The sequence below is a fragment of the Nilaparvata lugens genome, chromosome 1, assembly GCF_014356525.2.
Source record: "Nilaparvata lugens isolate BPH chromosome 1, ASM1435652v1, whole genome shotgun sequence".
Lineage (NCBI taxonomy): Eukaryota > Metazoa > Arthropoda > Insecta > Hemiptera > Delphacidae > Nilaparvata > Nilaparvata lugens.
In genome coordinates this window covers 170,735-194,424 of record NC_052504.1, presented here as the reverse complement: position 1 = coordinate 194,424, position 23,690 = coordinate 170,735, and the positions used below count along the sequence as shown (strand labels likewise).

At 35.5% G+C, this 23,690-nt stretch overlaps 1 protein-coding gene across 1 annotated transcript in view; it reads right to left on the bottom strand.

The window, feature by feature from the left end:
* Positions 1 to 2,011: 2,011 nt before the first annotated feature.
* LOC120351025 (coiled-coil domain-containing protein 142-like) overlaps positions 2,012 to 23,690 on the bottom strand; it is a 24,646-nt gene continuing 2,967 nt past the window's right edge. Inside the window, exons 2-9 of the mRNA XM_039426837.1 lie at positions 22,852 to 23,037; positions 20,295 to 20,326; positions 19,309 to 19,445; positions 15,320 to 15,460; positions 14,906 to 15,011; positions 11,732 to 11,885; positions 6,654 to 6,789; positions 2,012 to 2,229 (exon numbers count right to left, since the gene is read on the bottom strand). Coding sequence (XP_039282771.1) covers positions 2,016 to 2,229; positions 6,654 to 6,789; positions 11,732 to 11,885; positions 14,906 to 15,011; positions 15,320 to 15,460; positions 19,309 to 19,445; positions 20,295 to 20,326; positions 22,852 to 23,037 — 1,106 coding nt within the window. The 3' untranslated portion in view covers positions 2,012 to 2,015. The remainder of the gene's footprint in view (positions 2,230 to 6,653; positions 6,790 to 11,731; positions 11,886 to 14,905; positions 15,012 to 15,319; positions 15,461 to 19,308; positions 19,446 to 20,294; positions 20,327 to 22,851; positions 23,038 to 23,690) is intronic.

Below are 23,690 nucleotides of genomic sequence, written 5' to 3'. Positions count from 1 at the left end.
GAACAAGCTCTAGGATCTACAGGTCAACAAACCTTGAAAGTTAAATTTAATAATATCTATTGGTGTGAATGATAAAGACAATCAACTACAGTAACTTCAACTCTAAACTACCGTTTGATACCAGTGCATAAATTTTATCACAGGTTGACGTTTTTATTATACAGCTGGTAACTTTGGATGTTAAATCATAGGTAACCACTCGGCCGGAAATTTCGAAAAAATAGGTTTGTAAAATGGATTGATAAATAATCACTAGTAGTTCTGTGAACAGTAGACCTCACGCAGTATTCTCAGCCACAAGTACTGATTGAAACTATAGACCTTATGAAATACAGCAATAGGCTGGCTTTCCACACATCTGTGTAATCACTTGTCAGCTGATTTATGATGAATAATTCTATAGTCGATTTTTACTCTAATATTGGCGTATGAAGGAGGCTCCTTTTCCCTTTATATTATCCTTGAAATGCAAAATTTCAAAAACTGTATATACGTCGACGCGCATTAAAAAAGGAACATACCTGTCAAATTTCATGAAAATCTATTACCGCGTTTCGCCGTAAATGCGCAACATATAAACATTGAGAGAAATGCAAAACCGTCGACTTGAATCTTATAGACCTCACTTTGCTCGGTCAATAATTGTTTAATTATTATTAGCCCCCCTATTGAAATTTCTGGTCAGAAACCATCCCCAATATTCACATATAATTATATAGGGTACAAACATATGTACAAATATATAGTCTATAGGGTACAAACAACAAACAGACGATTAATTTATATCTATATATATATATATATAGATATATATATATATATTATATATATAAATTGCATGTAGCATGCATGTAGCTGCTTACACTGAACGCAACCAGCAAGTGCAAGCGTTCAGTGTGAATGTTCCTATTGCTCTTTCCAGATTTTTTTTTTTCTTTCCAGACTTGGATGCATATATGTGCAAGTGCATGCATGACCATGCGCGCAGATGAGAAACAAAATCTGGAAAAGCAATAGGAACATTCACTGAACGCTTGCACTTGCTGGCTGCCATATATCATTAATATTGGTGCAATTTTGAAAGAAAACTGCCTATCGATTGGCACCAGATTTTTCAAAATTGCACCAATATTAACTGAGATATGGCAGCCTTTGTAATAGGTGACCACTGAAAGTTTGTACAGTGCAAACCAAGGCATGCTGATAGAGTCGCCTCAATGATGCAACAATCTCTATTTGCATTGCATGTTAATTGTAAGCGATTTTAGGTCTTCAAACAATAAATAACGTTACATAACCCTCTAAAGGTGGGTCAGCAACCACTAAAGCTGCCATATCTCAGTTAATATTGGTCCAATATTGATCCCATATGGTACCAATCGATAGGTAATTAAATTTACTAAAAAAGTTATTATTGTGAAGTTTTTGTAATACAACGGTTCCTGAGTTATTTGAGAAACAAAATTTTAAATGTCCGCCATTTCGTTTTATGATTTTGAAAAATTATCATAATTTTCTAGCGTTGTATCTAGTTGTCATAAATGATTACATGAATCATCTCTTTCCTTTTGAGTTTTTAAATTATTATGAATTCATTCTAGTTTTTCTGCTCTCTTAGTATTCACTCTTAGTACTTCTTCTTTTCGGATTGAAATTTTATTTTTTTTCTAGTTTTTCATACATTCCATATGTTTTTTTTTCTTTATTATATTTTTTCTATTTTCGACTGAATCTCAAGCCACTAATAATATTATAGCCGACTGATTACTCGTTGCCATCGCTCAAACTACTTAGTTTGCTGGTAACGCCAATGATAATATGATATTCAGATATGTTTTTACCCAGGAACAATGCCCTAGAGTTCGTAAACACCCTGTATAATATGATCACACCCTTATGTTATTGTTGGCACTCCTTTCAATGAATCAACTATAGTTTAATATTGAAAGTTTCTGTACCAAACATTAGAAGATGAAAGTGATGATTCTTTTCTATTCTACCTAACCTAACCTAACCTAACCTTGTTGCATCTTGCGCGAGGGCAACTTGTCCATAGCGATGTTCTCGCCAGGCCTGCGCAGTAGCAGCCTCCCCACTCCCTCGCACCTGCGCAGAATGTCCTGATTTAGCAGATGTCTGCGCACTTCCGGTTGTAGACCGGTCACCCTCTCCAGCACCCATGTGGGCACTGCCCCAAAATCGGTTAACAGCTGCAGGGCACCCCATTCACTATAACATCAATCAATTGAATTAAACAGAATTTACCAACAGAATAATATAAATTCTTATACAGAATGTCCCACTACAGTGAGGTCCATGTTATAATGGCAGTGGAGAAAGATAGGAGACCAACGTTGCCGATCCTCTGTCTTGTCAATGCCTTCTATAGACGGTAGCTGATACAGCCATTTATTCTATCTATAGTAGATATGGCTATGGGATTGCATACCGGAGAAACGGGAATGATTTAGATCTCCAAATGTTGCACATGGATACTAGGTCTCGTGCACCTCGAAGCCCAAATTTCAATTTTTCTTCTAGATTTTTCAGAATTAATGTTCAAATTTCATTCATAATTTGAGATGTAAATACCATATGTTAGAACTATAATTTAGAGAGACTACCCCTTCAAAACAGATGGTTGAAATTGGTAACTAAAATTAATAACCAGTACAATTTTGTCAGGTTGGCATTAAGTTGAGGAAGGTTTCTAAACAAGAATTGAGTTCTTTCACTTTATTATGTTAGTACCAAGTTGAAGAACTTATGGTATCTATACTATAACTAGTAGTTCTGTGAACAGTAGACCTCGCGCTCAGTAAGTTACATTGACCTGTTGTTATGTTTTCTCAAAAATTAATAAATAATTTATCAATTTAAAATGTTTAGAAAAAATCCTAAATAAACATAATGAAGCTTTCTGTCCTATCGTACCGTGACGTGTCGTCCCAGAATGTGAGTGTGAGTGCTGTTATCAGGTCTGGCTGCAACTGTCTACAACGTTGATGGAAAGATACAATAATTTTCAAGATGTTCGATACTTTTGACGGGTAGTATTATAGTCAACTGTTTACTAACGATGATGGAAAGATATATTTTCAAGATGTTCGATGTTTTTGAACGGGTAGTATTATAGTCCACTAGACAGCTGATTATGATGAATAATAGTCAACTATTCAATTATTCAAAGCGAAGCAATTATTCGAAACAAAGCAATGTCTTTAACCTAAGGCCGCACTGCTGGATGGCTACACACATAACAGTCATTTGGTTTTTAGTCTGGGCGTTTAGAATAAAATACATGAGTGGTTATGGAGCAGCACACACTATTGTCTGCTATCTACTGACGGCTGTTGTATGACGCAATGATTATAACAGCTGATTTTTATTTCTGTGTGTGGCCTGCTCACAAATCTTCTCCCATAAGGATTACATGTAAACTTTGAAGGACCGTAGGAAAGGACCTGAAGTTGGATTTTAAATTTGATAAGCCATAAACCTGGTCCTGAACATAACGAACACAACTAAAAAAAAATCATCAAATTCTATGTACACATAAAAGAAGTTATTGAACGTAAAAATTTGAGGCTCGATTTTTATTTATATAGGTAATTCGATATTCTGATTTTTACGGTAATATTGGCGTATGAAGGAGGCTCCTTTTTCCTTTTATATTATCCTTGGAATGCAAAATTTCGAAAAACCTTGTATATACGTCGACGCGCAATTTAAAAAGGAACATACCTGTCAAATTTCATGAAAATCTATTACCGCGTTTCGCCGTAAATGCGCAACATTTAAACATCAAGAGAAATGCCAAACCGTCGACTTGAATCTAAGACCTCACTTCGCTCGGTCAATAATACTATAATAAAGGAAAGAACTGGCTTATACACGTATGGGATAGAAAAATTATGATTGACGCATCATCACGTCTAAACAACTGGACTGAAATTAACTTTAAATCTTGCATATAGATTCTTCATTAACCGAGGATGGTTCTTGGCCTAATTCAAAATCTTTAAGAATCCACTCGGTTAAGTTTTCAGTTTGTCAAGTTTTGAAATAGACCCTTGCGGATCACGGGTTACCTGCTAGTTATAGAATAATAATAGTGAAGATGACTTTTTTGAAACTTATTGGCTAAAAAATGTCAATGAGTACCTGAATTTGATTCGATGTGTGGTGATGTGATCCAGCCATGCCTCGCACATGATATGCAACACAAGTCCTGCCACATTCTGCTGAACTTGCACTGAGAACGGACTAGACGCCAGAAATACTGGACGCATCACCACTTCTGCAACAAAACAAGTAAAGTGAAGTAAAGTGAGTAAGTAAGGTAAGCAAGTAGAGTTAACATTTACCTGAGCTTGTCACAAAACCTAAATATACAGAGCGGAACACAACATACAAAATTTATCTTACAAAACACAACTAATTATTTTAGAAACAGAGGCAATGTTTTCCTAACTAACCTTTATAACTAAAACTAGCCGTCAGGCTCGCTTTGCCCGCCATATCCGTCCAGGGCTCCGCCCCCTGGACCCCCGACTGGATCGTCCAAGAATGAGATCAGCAGGCGAGCGAAGCGAAAAATGAAAAATGCATTTTTCATTTGAGTATTTTTATCATATGTTAGGACGATCTAGTCGGGGGTCCAGACTAAACGTCTGGCTAAACGGATATGGCGAGCGAAGCGAGCCTGACGGCTAGTAATATAATATTCCCAGGAATAGCTCTGATTGAAGTAGCAGTGCCCAATCAATTTTTCCGCGATAAATGAATTTCAATCTTCAACTTGGTGCCAACCTAACAAAGTCAACTCAACTCAACTTAATGCCAACCTGACAAAATTATTAATTTAGTTACCAGTTAACAACTGTTTCGAAGAGGTACTCTCTCTAGATTATAGTTCTATATTAACATATGATATGGACATTTTTCAATTATAATTAAGAGATTGGAATAAGAAGAATATACATGCTAAAAGACGAACTTTAAAGTTTTAAAAACCACCCTTAGAGTTTAAATATTGCCAAAAGATTTCTTAGTGCGCCTCTAAAGGGTCAACTGAACATACCTACCAAATTTGAACGTTTTTGGTCCGGTAGATTTTTAGTTCTGCGAGTGAGTGAGTGAGTCAGTCAATCAGTCAGTGAGTGAGTGCCATTTCGCTTTTATATTATATAGATTACCAACTAATTTTTATACAAGTTTTAGAAAAGAATATTATGATCAACCCGACACATATTACTATAGTGGGGTATCATAATTAGAACTAAATTTATTATTAGCAACTTTTGTATGTATATTATAATAATTATGTGTATGTTTTGTCAATAAACTCCTCAGAGAAATTATTATTGATTATTATCCTTTATAGAGACGGATATAATAGGCAACAACACATTATTTTAAAGGTAATTACAATGACAGCTCTTCAAAGATGAAATTTTAACTGAATTATATATTTTAGGAATCACTAAATTCATGATGATACACTAAATATTGATGATGTTCAAATAATATTGATTTGAGTGTCAGCTTCTTCAAATTTATAATATTAGTTATAATTATTATTATAATATATTTTAGTTAATATAATTATGATTTATAATAAATAATAAAGGAAGGAATTGGCTGATACACGTACAGGATGGGAAAATTATGTTCGACGCATCATCACGTCTGAACTACTGGACTGATTAACTTGACATTTTGCTAATAGATTCTTAATTTACCGAGGATGGTTATAGGCCTATTTTCAATTCTTCAAGATTTCAGTACGTCAAGTTAATTAGACCCTTGCGGGATACTGGCCAGTAAAACATGAATATACAGTGCACATGATAGATAACACACAGACAGAATTAAAAATACACAGAACACAACACAATAATCTTAAGGAACAGACAGTTAGAAGAATATAATAATTGTGAACAAGTTATGCATTATATCTTATGAATCACAAAATTCATTAACATTCTCCAAAAACGTAAATACAGTCGAACCTCTCTATAACGAACCTCCACTTAACGAAATCCTCTACACAACGAATTTTTACCTGGTCCCATGACATTTTAGAGTTTTTGCTGCTTATTTACCTCTATTTAACGAATTTCGGACCTCTCAACAGCAAAGTTTTCTCTTGACTTCAACATACAAAGTGTAGTGTATATAGGAAGCAGACGGTCATTTTCAAGGAGTTCTTTAGTTTCAGCAGAAAGGTCAATAGACTAAAAAAAATCTGGTGTGGTACACTCACACAACTTTCCTTGCTCATATTTGAAACTTCGATTGACTTCTGTATAATATACAGATATAACTTGAAATGAAACACTATGGCTCAATAACGATCAGCTGCAGAAGAACCAGACTGTTACAACTCTAACTGAAACAGTCTGATTCCAAATTCTTTCTCCTTTACTAGGATACCAAACCGCTGCAACTTGAAATCCAACATGGTCCGGATAAAACATAAATGTTTGGTTAAAACTAGAAAAATATAAGTCTTTATAACTAAACCTCTGATCATTTTTGAGTTATACCATTCTGGCTCCGTATAGAACTCAATATTCTGCATCTAACTAAGTGACTATCTCAAACGGTAATTTTTTGAAACTTATTGGCTAAAAAATGTCAATGAGTACCTGAATTTGATTCGATGTGTGGTGATGTGATCCAGCCATGCCTCGCACATGATATGCAACACAAGTCCTGCCACATTCTGCTGAACTTGCACTGAGAACGGACTAGACGCCAGAAATACTGGACGCATTACCACTTCTGCAACAAAACAAGTAAAGTGAAGTAAAGTGAGTAAGTAAGATAAGCAAGTAGAGTTAACATTTACCTGAGCTTGTCACAAAACCTAAATATACAGAGCGGAAACACACCATACAAAATTCATCTTACAAAACACAAATAATTATTTTAGAAACAGAGGCAATGTTTTCCTAACTAACCTTTATAACTAAAACTAGCCGTCAGGCTCGCTTTGCCCGCCATATCCGTCCAGGGCTCCGCCCCTGGACCCCCGACTGGATCGTCCAAGAATGAGATCAGCAGGCGAGCGAAGCGAAAAATGAAAAATGCATTTTCATTTGAGTATTTTTATCATATGTTAGGACGATCCAGTCGGGGGTCCAGACTAAATGTCTGGCTAAACGGATATGGCGAGCGAAGCGAGCCTGACGGCTAGTAATATGATATTCCCAGGAATAGCTCTGATTGAAGTAGCAGTGCCCAATCAATTTTTCCGCGATAAATGAATTTCAATCTTCAACTTGGTACCAACCTAACAAAGTCAACTCAACTCAACTTAATGCCAACCTGACAAAATTATTAATTTAGTTGCCAGTTAACAACTGTTTCGAAGAGGTACTCTATCTAGATTATAGTTCTATAGTAACATATGATATGGAAATTTCAATTATAATTAAGAGATTGGGAGAAGAAGAATATACATGCTAAAAGACGAACTTTAAACCCTTAAAAACAACCTTAGAGTTGGAATATTGCCAAAAGATTCCTTAGTGCGCCTCTAAAGGGCCAACTGAACATACCTACCAAATTTGAACGTTTTTGGTCCGGTAGATTTTTAGTTCTGCGAGTGAGTGAGTGAGTCAGTCAATCAGTAAGTGAGTGAGTGCCATTTCGCTTTTATATTACATAGATTACCAACTAAATTTTTATACAAGTTTTAGAAAAGAATATTATGATCACCCCGACACATATTACTATAGTGGGGTATCATAATTAGAACTAAATTTATTATTAGCAACTTTTGTATGTATATTATAATAATTATGTGTATGTTTTGTCAATAAACTCCTCAGAGAAATTATTATTGATTATTATCCTTTATAGAGACGGATATAATAGGCAACAACACATAATTTTAAAGGTAATTACAATGACAGCTCTTCAAAGATGAAATTTTAACTGAATTATATATGAAGAAATAAAAACACATAGATGTTGTCAGTTTTCTACCAAATTAAAGTGTAGAAAACTGACAACATCTATGTGTTTTTATTTCATCATGGAACGTTTCTACAACATCGACCACAACTCAGTAGAAGTTTTGAATTATATATTTTAGGAATCACTAAATTCATGATGATACACTAAATATTGATGATGTTCAAATAATATTGATTTGAGTGTCAGCTTCTTCAAATTTATAATATTAGTTATAATTATTATTATAACATATTTTTAGTTAATATAATTATTATTTATAATACATAATAAAGGAAAGAATTGGCTGATACACGTACAGGATGGGAAAATTATGTTCGACGCATCATCACGTCTGAACTACTGGACTGATTAACTTGAAATTTTGCATATAGATTCTTAATTTACCGATGATGGTTATAGGCCTATTTTAAATTCTTCAAGATTTCAGTACGTCAAGTTAATTAGACACTTGCGGGATACTGGCCAGTAAAACATCAATATACAGTGCACATGATAGATAACACACAGACAGAATAAAAAATACACAGGACACAACACAATAATCTTAAGGAACAGACAGTTAGAAGAATATAATAATTGTGAACAAGTTATGCATTATATCTTATGAATCACAAAATTCATTATCATTCTCCAAAAACGTAAATACAGTCGAACCTCTCTGTAACGAGTTTTACCTGGTCCCATGACATTTTAGAGTTTTTGCTGCTTATTTACCTCTATTTAACGAATTTCGGACCTCTCAACAGCAAAGTTTTCTCTTGACTTCAACATACAAAGTGTAGTATGTATAGGAAGCAGACGGTCATTTTCAATGAATTCTTTAGTTTCAGCAGAAAGGTCAATAGACTAAAAATAATGGCAATTCAGGTAGGAAGAAGATAGAGTGGTAGACAGTCAATAGAGGGTGAAACACATGTCGGAAATTGAATGCAAGTTACTGGAAATTGAATTCCAAGAGCTTGTCATTATTGTAGACCATGCAGGTGAACGACTGGACTTTCCCATTCTTGCTTATGTCCCACATTTCAATTCTTTGAACTGAAAAAAGATGATGATGGCTGTCACGACCCTGAGGGGAAGAATCCGTCAGATTAAGAAGTTCTAGAAGCTTTCAAAATTATCAGGCAAGGATTAAGACTGTAAAATAGTGTACCAGACAACATGTTCGACTGTTTGAATAGATGTGAGTGGTTTATTGAACATGATGATTCATTCAAATACAAAATTCAACCGAAAATTACTCACTTTTTCAAATAAAACATTAAAAAGTAGGACAGTTAAGTTATTATAGTCTTTATAGTGAAGTTATTGACAAAATTACAGTTTTTTGCGTTCAATCTGATAGTATTGTAAAAAGTAGTAAAATAACTTTGGTGAATGAAGTTGAAAAATATTGCTACTGAGTATGTACTTTGATTTAACTCTACTAATAGTACAATTCAAAATTTCTGGAGAAAAATTGGAGAGTTTACTAACTTATTAGGCCTACATTCTATAAATATCCAAAAAAAATATGTTTTTTTTTTATTTTTAACCGCATGAGTTTCAAATTTCCATATTAATATAGGTCTAATAGGTACCCTACCTATATGTTCGCGGTTATATGTTTTATGTACCATATTTATTTACCGCCGATATTACAAGATCCATAAGATCGTGGCTGTTTTCTTGACAGAACAACCTATCAATAACGAATACCTCTCTGCAGCGAATTTTTTCTCGGGATAATCGACTTCGTTATACAGAGGTTTGATTAATATTGGTGTTGCTATCCTTATCTATCATCCCACAAAGCAGATACTGTATCGCTATCCTTTTATTCTAGCTCCACAACGTTGCCAGATCGTTTTTCAAACCATAAGGCAACGTTGTGAAGTTGGAAACTGATACCTACTGCATTGTATTAAATGTTTTGGACTGATTTCCAATCCCGGTATTTCGGGATTATCCAATATCAATCCCGGGATCCCGGGACTGATCCCGGGATCGGCAAAAATCATTTTCATGCATTTTTGCAATTGTTCCTCCTCAAATACATGTTCAGTGACAGTGTGTGGACATGGAAAAGGGCTCATTATAGAGGGAGAGGATATTAGAATGAAAAAATACTCCGGAATTAAAATTAAAATTGAACATTCTATTTCTATAAATGTTTTCAAGATTAGGAGTAACTTTTTCATTTGATGTCCTAACTTAAATTTGCTGTCCTATCCCAGATGATAGTGAGAACTCAGGAAAGCAAGATCACATATCAAAGTCTTTTTTATGTAGAACTAAAGCATTTCTATCCTAGGTACATCAGGGCGGGATAAGGTTCATACTTTTATCACTTCAAATACTGTAAAGTGAATCAATATCACTTGAATTAATAATATTAATAATAAAATGGAATACTTTTTGTAAGATCGTAACGCCATACCGACCAAACAACGCAAAAGGTGAACCACTACACTACTATATGTAATTTCATAGAGCCAACTATATTTACTTGAACTAGATACGGTATTCTACTTATGATAGAGGAAGAGAAGAGGAATAATTAGACAGAGAGTGAATAGTTAGTGCTTGTTTATTTCTGATTTCTGAAGTTTTTTCAAAGTTCTAATCAGTGCATTACAAGGAAATGAAATCAGCACTACTGCAAATATTGCGCCGTCTAGACAGTTGATTGTGGTGCTGTGTAAACAGAAACAAACGTAGAGACATAACAACCGATCAACAACCATTCTGCCAATTATGCGAACTGATAATGCGAATTCTATTAAGCCAGTACAGAGTACAGTATACAGTATTATGTATATGCAACTGTAGTATGTGCCTGTAGAGTAAATTAGTCAAACACTTAGAAAAATGAATTAGTTTAAAAAATTCATATTCATCACCGTAGATTAATTCTATATTAAATTGTTTTTGGAAAAATACGATTCACAATTTCAGGTTTTCTAATCCCGAAAATCCCGGGATTGACGCTGAAAAATCCCGGGATTGTTAGGTATCATAAATGGACCGGGATCCCGGGATTGACATCCCTATTGTAGATCTTGTTTCTAAATAGTCTACAATTAGACAACGGTGCGCAGTTGGGAATGGATAATATCTGCTTTGTCATATGATGGACAAGGATAGTAACACCATTGTTAATGAAATACTGCTATTAGGAAAAGGACCTCACTATAGCTCCTTTTTATAGCAGATAGCCCTATGATTCAAGTTATTCCGGTATCTGTGATGCCTTCGGGCCGGTTTCCGAGCTCGGGATTCAGCTGAGTTCTAGACTTTAAACAGATGGAGTCAGAAAATTGGGTTTCAGAAACGGGGCATAGTAGCAGTCCACGTTTAAATTAAATTTCGAAAAACTAGAAAATTTAACACAAAATAAAATAAAGTTAGAATAGTGTAAAGTTTTAGCTATTTTGAATTATTTAGGAATGTTTCATTTCGTCAAGGTAATGATAGATTTATAATATTATAGAAACGAGAAAATAAAGTTTATCATAAAAACTACGACTACGCCCGTTTCGGAACGCCAATTTTCTGACTCCAGATGTTTAAAGTCTAGAACTTAGCTAAATCCCGTGCTCGGAAACCGGCCCTTGATGTATTGTTGGATTTACATAGCAATCATTATGAATATTTGGTGAATCATCATGAATTTGGTAGAGAAGGTTGTAGAAAAGGAATCCCATAATTTGCACTGACCGCTGTAAATTGGCAACAATGCCGTCCTATCATTTGCACTGACCTAGATAGTCCTCGACATAGTTGGTGGCGTATTGGGGCAGCTCCTCTGCGTGCTGCCTCCAGTAGAGCGGAGGCGGGAAGATCATGCGCAGATTGGCGAGGCAAAATGTGCGGCACACTATCGCCAGCACACCCACGCATTCTACTGGCACTTTCTGCAACCGCAAACTGAATTTATGAATATTATAACACTAAGATTAATGTAATTGACTAATAAACATTTTTAACTTATTTTAAAGACAATACCCTTTTTTAAATTAATAAAATCATTAAAAAGTAATCAATAGTAGAAGAGTAAACCGGGTGTTTAAAAAAGAATGACCAAATTTTAAATAGTTATATTTATTTTAAAAAATGGTGTACACAAACCAATTTTACAAACAATTACTCACAGAAGTATCGAGTTTTTGATGATGTATTATAAGTGTTCTATGTGCCCTCCTTTTGAGGCTCGGACGACATCTAGACGGTAGCCAAATTCATCCCAGACTGTTCGCAAGATGTCTTCTCGGACTGTAGCTACTGCATCAGTTATCCTGGTTTTTAGCTCCTCAATATCAAGTGCTAAGAGAAGAACATAAACACGATCTTAACGTTGTTCCTCCCTTAGACCTTGATATTGAGGATCTAAAAACCAGGATAACTGATGCAGTAGCTTCAGTCCGAGAAGACATCTTGCGAACAGTCTGGGATGAATTTGGCTACCGTCTAGATGTCGTCCGAGCCTCAAAAGGAGGGCACATGGAATACTATCCTATTATATTAAGCGAGCAATTTCTGTATGTCTGTTTATATTTTTATATCTGGTTATTTATGTTCAACGTATCTCGAAAACGTTTCACGAAATTTTTCACGAAATTTGGAACATACCGTAGTAGGTTTATGATATAAAAATTCGATTGCACTAGGTCTCATCCTAGGGAAAACTCGCTGAACGACATTAAAAGGATAATTCATCCTTGGCTGAAACAGCTGAGACTTTCATCGTCTGTGGATAGTAAAAAGTGAGCGAGTGATTCTGTGGAAAATCAAAATATCGCATCTCCGAAATTCATAAGCTGACGTATAGCCAGCTGTAAAATATAAACACGATCATTTTAGAGAATTGTGTTCTGTCTATCAATAAATAAAAATAACGAGCGAAGCTCGGTGCCTCGATTTTACTTATAATACATAATCATAAACTTGATACTTCTGTGAGCAATTCGATGTAAAATTGGTTTGTGTATACCATTTCTTTAAATAAATATAACTGTTTAAAATTGGGTAATTCTTTTTATATTTCAGGGATTGTACCATCTTGAGGACCCGAAGATAAAGACCTGAAGCCCTGAAGGGTTGATTTTTAAATCTACTAATTATAGCAATATATCCAATTATACCAGTATACGGCCCGCCGCAAAATAGACCCACGCTAATCCACGAAAAGCAACCCACGCCGTGGGATGTTTTGTAAACCATTGCTATAGAATTATCCATAATCAATCAGCTGATAAGTGAATTATTCATTGTAAGTATTATTATCATTACACAGATGTCTGGAGCAATGGTTTACAATGGTCCCACGGCGTGGGTTGCTTTTCGTGGATTAGCGTGGGTCTACTTTGCGGCGGTCCTATATATATATATAAGTTATAAGTATATATATATATATATATATATATAATATCTAAGTTAGTGTTTTTTCCAGGGCTGCCAGTAATGGGAAGTACTCAAAAGTTTAGTTTATTCAACGCCAGAGACTATTGAATATCCTATACTATTAAACGAGCAATTTCTGTTTATATGTTTATATGTTTGTTTGAATTGTTAGATGTTTTTATGTTTACATAATTATATATCTGTATGTGACTGGATCTCGAAAACGGCTTTAACGATTCTCACGAAATTTGGAACAAAGTACGTTTATGATTTAAAAATTCGATTGCACTAGGTCTCAACCCTGGGATAACACGCTGAATGACATTAAAAGGATAAATACGTCCTTGGAAAACAGCTAGAAATTTTGTCGTCGGTCGATACTGAGTAATGGAGTGAGTGCATGATTGTGTGGGATCATTCAGCTGATCTCACGAGAAGGAAAATTCAGCAAGAAAAACTCATTTTCGTTTATTTCTCTTTTTTTAGAAAACATGTCTACTTCAGAAAGTTCAAAACAGTAACTAGATGCTGTTAGTGTAGAATAGTACATAGTATATTAACAAATCTCTGGAGGTCTTCAGAGAAAATCTAGGAGGAAGGAGACTACGAGGACGCCCACGAAAACGCTGGAGAGGCTGGGTGTCCGAGGTTGGAGAAGAAGGACTGGCGACAGAGAGGAATGGAGAGGCATCATAGAGGAGGTCAAGGTCCTAAACGGGCCGTAGCACCACGGAGTAAGTGAGTAAGTATATTAACAAATATTGTAGTAAACGTAGTATGTAATTCTAAATCGAATTCATAGTATATCTATTTGTAATTGATGATGTGTTGTTTTTTGAAGTATGATAAATTGTTATTTTATGAGTGATAGTAGCGCTTAACCTAGATTTTGATTTGCACTGTAGTGCAAATAAATTTGAAAAGGGACAGTTTTGGGCATAAGCTGTTGTGCCCCCTCAATAACTGTAAAAATAACTGAACGACTGAGAAAATCAATAAATATAAACTATAAATTCAATCTTTCGTTACAAATTTTCTAGCTTTTACACTCCAGAGCAAAGCTCGGTCCCCCGATATTAAAGCTGGGTTCACACTAAAGTTATTAACAAAATGTTAATAACTTAATCCTTATAGATTCTATTAGATTGAACGGAACTTGACAAACACATATGTTCATCATGTATGATAAGTTATGTTCAATCTAATAGAATCTATAAGGATTAGTTATTAACCTTTGTTTATAACTTGGTGTAAACCCAGCTTAAGGATTGTCAGAGAGTAATAAAATAAAGGAAGATTCACGTCCCGTTTCGGAAAGCCAATTTTCTGACTCCAGCTGTTTAAAGTCTAGAACTTAGCTAAATCCCGACCTCGAAAACCGTCCCTTAGTGGCAATGTTGATAGACAGGTTTTTTATTCAATATACATTAAAATAGGGAAATTAAAATAGTAAGGAATTAAAATAAGAGACAGTGTTAGAATTTGTTCTGTAAATAAGGGATTAGATTGAATAATCAATCAGCTTGAAGAGTACCTCAAGTTTTGAGATGTTGGCTTTCACCTCGGAGACAAGTTTTCCTCTCATCTTACAGCAAACGGTCACGTGAACACTGCTCTCTACGCTCAACAGCTCTACTTGGCTCGAAGTCTGAAAATTTATCAAAATAAGTCGTTTTTATCAATAACTTCAAGAAAATAATACAGTGGTAACAATATTGTTTTCAATGGTGGTTTCAAGATAATAATACAGTAGGGGGGCAGCTGCTCACACTGAACGCAACCAGTAATGCATGCGTTCAGTGAGTGTTCCTATTGCTTTTTCCACATTTTGTTTCTCATCTGCGCGCTTGGTCAAGCATAAACAAGCGTGCACTTGCACATTAACGCATTCAATGTGAACAAAGCCTAATAATTAAGGTTAACAATTATTGTTATTATGGTTACTCACCATGAGTCCTTGAGCTTGCTTAAGGCCTGGTTTACATCGGACTGAGTGACGCGAAAGAATTGGTCGATGCTCCAGTCGTTGGCTAGTTGACGGGCACGCGAGGCCGCCCAGTTACGCGCTGTGTGCACCGAGTGGTCCAGCCTATCATCAATCAATCATCAATAAATGATCAATCAATCAATATATTGATTCATACAATAAGTACATCATCAAAATGATAGGGAGAGAAAAATAAGGTAACCTTGTGCTATTCCTCTCCCAAATTTAGATAAGGTTACCAATTGTCCACATAGGTTAAGTCTTGTAGTTGTAGGTGGGTTATCTCAAAAGTAAGTTGCACTATTAAATAAAAATATAATAACGCATATAGTTTATTTAAGAGGTTATATTTGAGAACTACATGTATCAGTTATGTTTCTACATAATCTCCTTTAATTCAAATCAAATCAAATTTTATTCACAATACAAACAGTTGAGGGTCCTGCCAAACCCAAAGGTTTTCGGCGGGTGCCCAGTTACAGGAAAAAAAGAGTTAAAAAAGATAATAAACTTAGACAAAATAAATATACACTTCAAAGATTTTAAGTAAAAAATGAAAGAAAACTGATACAAAATGCAAAAATAAAATAAGAATATACATCAGTTTATTTATATTATTACCTTATTTTTTCAGTTTTATTTATATTATTACCTTATTTTTTCAGTTTTATTTATAAGGTACCTTATTTTTTCTCTCCCTATCATTTTGATGATGTACTTGTTTAATATATTTCAATACAGTTTTGGTATCGTGGTATAAGTTTTTTTTGATCCAGAGTATACCATTCTGCCGCAAAATGGTTAGCCATGTCGGAACTTCTTGTATGAGATTTCCTTCGTTTGCAAAGCGTCTTCCCCCAAGCGTCTTCAGCTGTGATGAAAGTCGCTTGGAGCGAGATCCAAAATGGTGAGTGTCCGAAAACATCCCATCCAAATCTTCAAGCATTGTCTTGGACAATGTTCGGGAAGCGTGAAGTGGATGGGCGGCCGCTTCGTTGTTCGTCGTGTGTTGTTCTGCCTTCAATAAATGATTGGCGTGAACGAGAAACCATTGGCCTCAACTTAACGTTTTCACCGTGCACACTGCACAACTCACGATGAATTTCAGTTGCATTTTAATTGTTTGCCGTTAAAAAACGAATAACACTGCGTACTTCGCAATCGGCGGTAGGAGTAAGTGGTAGCACCATAGTGGTTTGATGCAACTGACAAAAAATCTGGTGTGGTACACTCACACATTTTCCTCGCTCATATTTGAAACTACGATCAGACTTCTGTATATGTGTATATATAATTGTTTTCAGAGAACTTTTTCTTTGTGTGAATTGTGAAATTCGATGATTTTTTCAGTCGTCATTTCTATAAAGTCGTAAAAACAGCTGTTTACAGATGAAATATCTCGACTATGTGTTCTTTTTATGGACTGCGCTACCTACCTACTACCTCATGCACGAGAAGGAGGTTACTAAGTCCATTTCTCAAGGATGGGGTGAATCCCCCATTGGTTTCACAGAAAGGAGACTCATGCCAGTTGATAGAGCTGATAATAACTATACAGGGTATGAATTTGAAAAAAAATCGGTCTAGTTATATTTGAGAAAATCGTGAAAAAAACATGGTTTTTTTTTTAGTAATTATCTGCCATTTTTCTCAAGAATATTACAGAGCTCCTGCAATTTTCCCAGAAATGAGATTCATGTCAGTTGATAGGGCTTATAAATAGCTATCCATGGTTATAATTTGAAGAAAATCGTTAGAGTCGTTTTCGAGAAAAACGTGGAAAAACATGGTTTTTTAGTAATTATCCGCCTTTTTCCGCCATCTTGAATTGAATTTAATTGAATTTCTTATTGTCGGATCCTTATGGTGCAAGGACCTTAAGTTTAAAATTTCAAATTAATCGGTTAATTAGGAATGGAGTTATCGTGTTCGCACACAACACACACACACCACACCACACCACACACACACACACACACACACACACACCAACAACACACACCACACCACACACACCAACACCCAAAATCATGTTTTTGGACTCAGGGGACCTTGAAACGTATAGAAAACTTGAAATTAGGGTACCTTAATTTTTTTGGAAAGCAATACTTTCCTTACCTATGGTAATGGGGCAAGGAAGTAATAAGTCATGGCGGCCTCTTAGGAATTTACAGTGCTATCACAACACCCAACAAAACGTTCACTGCGAATGCCAGAGTCTCCTGCCAACTGCGCGGATATAAAAAATAGTACAACTTACTTTTGAGATGACCAGAGTATATCTCAAAGATATGGATGTATGGATAACGTTACATAGATGCGTCAAATTATTAAAACAACTAATAAGATCTACACTAGAAATCTACACAAAAATCAGATAACTGAATGTACTGGAACAATATGGAATTACAACCACTCAAACAGTTTCCCAACAAAATCCTAGATGATCAATAAATTGCACACACTCTTGACAAAATAGTTCTCAATCAAAATCACTATAGTGAGTTCCACGTTGGAATGGCAGGGGAGAAAGATAGGTAAACAATTTGCCGATCTATATGGACGGTAGCTGATGAAGGTTTATTGATATAATATAAACTGTTCATTCTCGCTTAAAATAAATCAATTATATTTTATCAAGCAAGAAATTATATTTTTCAATAATTCCATAATGAATGTCATAATAAATATGAAATCTTTTGTTAATTAATCATCAATTTTACATTGTTAAAAGACAATCTGGCAAAAGAGCAAAGTGAAAGAGAGATAGCGCTATCCGCTTTGTTGAATGAGACAAGGATAGAAATAACATTGCTAATCAAACACTGCCATTTAACGTGGACCTCACTATAGGACATATAGGCATAGCCATCTCTAATACAAGGCCCCGGCCTACGATATTGCAACGTCGCAGTGTAGGCCTAGAATCTAATACATGATTGGTGAAAAAGATCAGCTGGTATTTTTAAAAAAACTTTTAAATCTTGTGAATCTATATATATAAAGCGAAATGGCACTCACTCACTGACTGACTCACTCACTCACTCACTCACTCACTCGCAAACTAAAAATCTACTGGACCAGAACGTTCAAATTTGTTAGGTATGTTCAGTTGGCCCTTTAGAGGCGCACTAAGAAATCTTTTGGCAATATTTTAACTCTAAGGGTTGTTTTTAAGGGTTTAAAGTCGTCTTCTAGCATGTATATTCTATTCTCCCAATCTCTAAATAATTGAAATTTCCATATCATATGTTACTATAGAACTATAATCTAGATAGAGTATCTCTTCGAAACAGTTGTTAACTGGCAACTAAAATTTATAATTTTGTCAGGTGGGCATTAAGTTGAGTGATTTTGTTAGGTTGGCACCAAGTGAAGATTAAATGCATTTATCGCGGAAAAATTTATTGGCACTGCTACTTCAATCCTGGGAATATTATATTACTAGCCGTCAGGCTCGCTTCGCTCGCCATATCCGTTTAGCAGACGTTTAGTCTGGACCCGACTGGATTGTCCTAACATATGATAGAATGCCCAAATGAAAAATGCTGATCTCATTCTTGGACGATCCAGTCAGGGGTCCAGGGGGCGGAGCCCCCTGGCTAGAGGATATGGCGAGCGAAGCGAGCCTGACGGCTAGTATTTATATTTTCACAAATTATAGACTGCAAGTCGTCATTAATAATGGATTATGCTCTTACCAAACTAGTTACCAAACAATTGAAATATTTTTTCGATAAATTAATATGTAATAAATCTTTTGACTATTGCCTATTTGACTATTAAAGGCCGTTTGCAAAGTGACAGTTGAAACTAAATTTCATTTCAAACTGGATAAATCCGTATCAAGTCTAGTGTGTTATAATGTGTTTCATTTGAGTTCAAGCCACCAGCTGATTAAATCGAGTTCAAGCGTTGACTGTGCAAACGGTGCTTAGTGTGAAAACGAACTGTGCAGGACGGGAATCTGCTCGACTAGAGGCAGTTGTTCGAGGTCCTCGAGTGTCCAGTTGCTTCCCTCGCACGAGTTACTCCAAGCCACGAGTTGCGCGAAAAGCTCGCCGAACAGTTCGCCTGTCCAGGTGCCCTGTCACAACATCCAATCAAATTAAATAAATCTATATATAATATAATAAAGAAAAAATTGGCTTATACAAGTACGGCATAGGAAATAAACAATGACGCATCATCACGTCTGAACTACTACTGAGCTGAGTAGCTTGAAATTTTGATCAATGATTCAGAAGAACGGGCTAGCTTATGCTAAAACTTTAATGCTCACTATATAGTGAGGTGCACGTTATAATGGCAGTAAAGAAAGATAGCAGAACATCGTTGCCGATCCTGATCTGTCTTGTCAATGTCTTCTATAGACTATTGAATGAAAAAGACTAAGAAATTGTCAAAAACCACTGATTTATTGATAATTAGAAAGACCCGGTTTTGGTATTACACCATTGTCAATCTCTGATAAACTTTTATCGGAGTTATCGATTGACAATGGTGTAATAACCGAAACCGGTCTTCTAATTATCAATAATCAGTGTTTTTTGACAATTTCTTAGTCTTTTTATTCAATATGAATAATTACCACAATATCAACTTCTCAACTACACAAAAAGTGTCTTCTATAGACGGTAGCTGATACAGGTTTATTGATGTAATATTAACTGTTCATTCTAGTTCAAATAACCAATTATATTTTATTAAGCAGGAAAATATATTTTTCAATTATTTCTTATGAATTTTCATAATTAAGATGAAATATTGTGTTTATTTAATTCTACATTGTAAAAAGACGATCTGGCAACAGAGCAAGCGAGAGACAGAGATAGCGTTATCCGCTTGGTTGAATAATAGGACAAGGATAACAATACCATTGCTGATCAAACACTGCCATTATAACGTGGACCTGACTATAGCTGTTTCAGTGTACCTGTCCAGAGTTGTTGACCTTGTGCGACTGTTCTGGTGGGCGGCGGCTACAAGGCAGCGTCTGAAGTGCAGGTCCCAGGCGGTCGACGTCACGTGACAGCAGAGGCGTCCATCAGTGACTGGAGCGGCGCACGAACTAGTTCGGGCAGGGTAGTCTGCGAACAATCAAAATGAGAATATACACAGGGCCGGTTCTAGACATTTTCTATAGTCTGTATGAAGTAAGTTGAGAACTTGGCCCACCATCTGAGAAATTACAGGGTTGCAAATCGTGGTAAAATGCAACTTTCTCAAATTTCCAATTCAACGTCAGAATTGGATGTAGAATATCAACCCCGATATCCTAGTGGTGCTAGAAAAGATCCAGGGTTGAAACCCTGGATCGTTGGATGTAGAATATCATCCCCGATATACTAGTAGTGCTAGAAAAGATCCAGGGTTGAAACAGTTCGTCTGCTTCGTGTTTGTTTACATTACATGTCAACATGACCTGTCTTCTTATTAAACATATTTTTTAAATTCAGTCATACATTTATTCTAACTGAATAATTTGGAATGGACATCAACATTTCAAGCACCAATTCAAGCCTTCACTGAGCCGTTAATAATAATAATAATATCGAGTGACTGGCTGGCTCAGGTCTGGTGTCAGAGTTTTCAGGTCGCAACTGATCAATTTCAGGGCCTCTGACATGACCTAACGACTGCTTTTTAGGCAGCCGGGACCGACGGCTTAACGTGTCCATCCGAAACACTGAGCCGTTGTAATTGTACAAGTAACGAGTATTTGATTTTTTTTCTCTAAAACATAAAAAAACTGTTTAAAAATTTTATATGATTTAGAGTATAAATTAGATTTGAATATAATTTAGAGTAACATATGCAATTTGAAGCTTGAAATTTACCAATTTCACTCAGAGATGGTGCCACCATCACCCGCCTCTCCAATTTGCGTTTACTTTTTTTCTAGCAATGGTTTACAAAACATCCCACGGCGTGGGTCTAATAATCACTCGGCAGCTGATTCATGATGAGCAATTTTAACGGTAATATTGGCGTATGAAGGAGGATCCTTTTCCTTTTATATTATCCTCAAAATGCAAAATTTCAAAAAACCTTATATACAGAGTGTTCTGAAAAAATGTGCCCATAAGATTATTTTTTCAAGGGTTCCGTTTGTCTATTATAGACTAATTTTTATCTTTCTCTTCGAAATAAATCATCTTTCTCTACAAGTTCTGTAAAAAAATATGTTGTGATTATTGTACATTTAACATAGTAAATCTGCTTCAAACCTTGAAGGAACTTGTTTTTCGGGACCAATTTTCGCTTATTTTGTCACATATCTTAAAAATGACTGTAGCTACAGGTCTAAAAACTGTTTTATTTAATGTTTTAGTTCATTTTACTTGATGTACGCTAAATAGTACATCTTAATTAACATCCAACAAATACCCGTAGGGCAGGGGAACTGAAATTCACACGAAATCTTTCAGCCTGTATAACTTGGTAACCAAGCATTTTTGGACCTATGTTAATAAGAGCTTTTTTTCTTCTTTTGATGTGAGGAATCAAATATGTCAGTCACACACTGACTTATGGGCACCTTTTTTCAGAACATTCTGTATACGTCGACGCGCAGTTCAAGAGCATATTTTTGTCAAATTTCATGAAAATCTATTGCCGCGTTTCGCCGTAAATGCGGAACATAAATAAAAAGAAGAGCAAAACCGTCGACTTGAATCTTGGGCTGTCTACACACACATCGACTTCTTTCGGTCCTTATCCTATACTATTAAACGAGCAACTTCTATTTATATTTTCCGATGTTTGGATGTTTAGATGTATATATGTTTGTATGTTTGTATTTCAACGTATCATGAAAACGGCTCTAACGATTCTCACGAAATTCAGAACATAGTAGGTTTTAATATAAAAATCGATTGCACTAGGTCTCATCCCTGAGAAAACTCACTGAAGGACACATTAAAGCATAACTATTATTCATCCTTGGAAAAACAGCTGATTATTTCGTCGTCTGTTGGTGATGGAAGTGAGTGAGCGAGTTCATGTGTGTGGGACTGTGTCAAAATTATGATTCAGCTGTTGAACTTTTGTAATCATTCAATCAGGTACTTAGTGCCGGTTGCAAAAAAGCCGGGTTATTTTGAATCCTGATTAATTCCAGTAGATCCATCTTCTCTGATTTGGTTCACGTGAAGTTATCAGGATTAAAATTTAACCGGCTTTTGTGCAACCGGGCCTTTGTGAGGGAAATTTTAGCATTCCTCTGGGAATTGATCTCAATTTAATGTGATTAGATAGAACATTTCTGTATGAATGTTATTATAATTTCTTCTTTCGTAATAATTTTTTTATGCTTTTGTACTCCAGAGCGAAGCTCGGTCCCCGATATTGAATTCTATCAGATCAATCGGAACTTAACAAATATAATATGTTTGATCTAGTAGAACCTAAAGACGGCAAAAAACGTACGTCCAAATATCGATGTGTGTGTAACTAGCCTTAGACCTCACTTCGCTCGGTCAATAACTTACTTGTAGCAAAGAAGTTCCTGAGCCAGTTGCGCAGTCGGTTGGTGTGTTGCGGTAGCTGTGGACCCAGTGGAGCATTGCCCCACCACAGCAGAATGTGCTCGAGGTAGGTGCCCACTTCGCCCCACAACACCTGTCTGTAGTAGTCACAGATCTTCAGTCGCACCTTGGCTCTGATTTTCACATGGCCTGTCACAAAAATCATCAAATACTTTTTATTGCCTCAAATTAATATACAGAAATAATACGCAATATATTCAGAAAAATCACTTGAAAGTAGAAAAGATATAAAGATTAAATTTATCAAATTTTCAAAAATTAAATTTAGCTCGGGATTCAGCTAAGTTCTACACCTTTTCCAATTTTATTTGAGAAAGTATCAAGTTAATTTGAGAAAGTATCAATTGTATTTGAGAATAGTCACTTGTGATTGAGATAATGTCAGATGTAAATGAGAATAGTCATTTGTATTTGGGAAGTCATCACATGTATTTGAGAAATCGTCAAATGCAAATGAGAAGATATCAATTGAAAATAAGAAACTTTTCCAATTGACATGTTGTAACTCTTCTGAAGCCTACAATGAAGGTTTGATTTGAGCAGGAAAGGATACTGTACTACGTACATAATATTCCAATTACAGTACTATCATAGGCTTTGCATGGGGGAAAATAAATATTTGCAATGGTGAAAGAATTTCCCCTGTACTGTTTATGAATGATTTCTATGTATTTATTGGCAACGCGACTTTTGTCTCCAAACATTTTGTGAAACATTGCACTTGATGAAGATCAAATTCTCTATGTTTACAGCGTAATTGAACTTTATCATCAATCAATTGA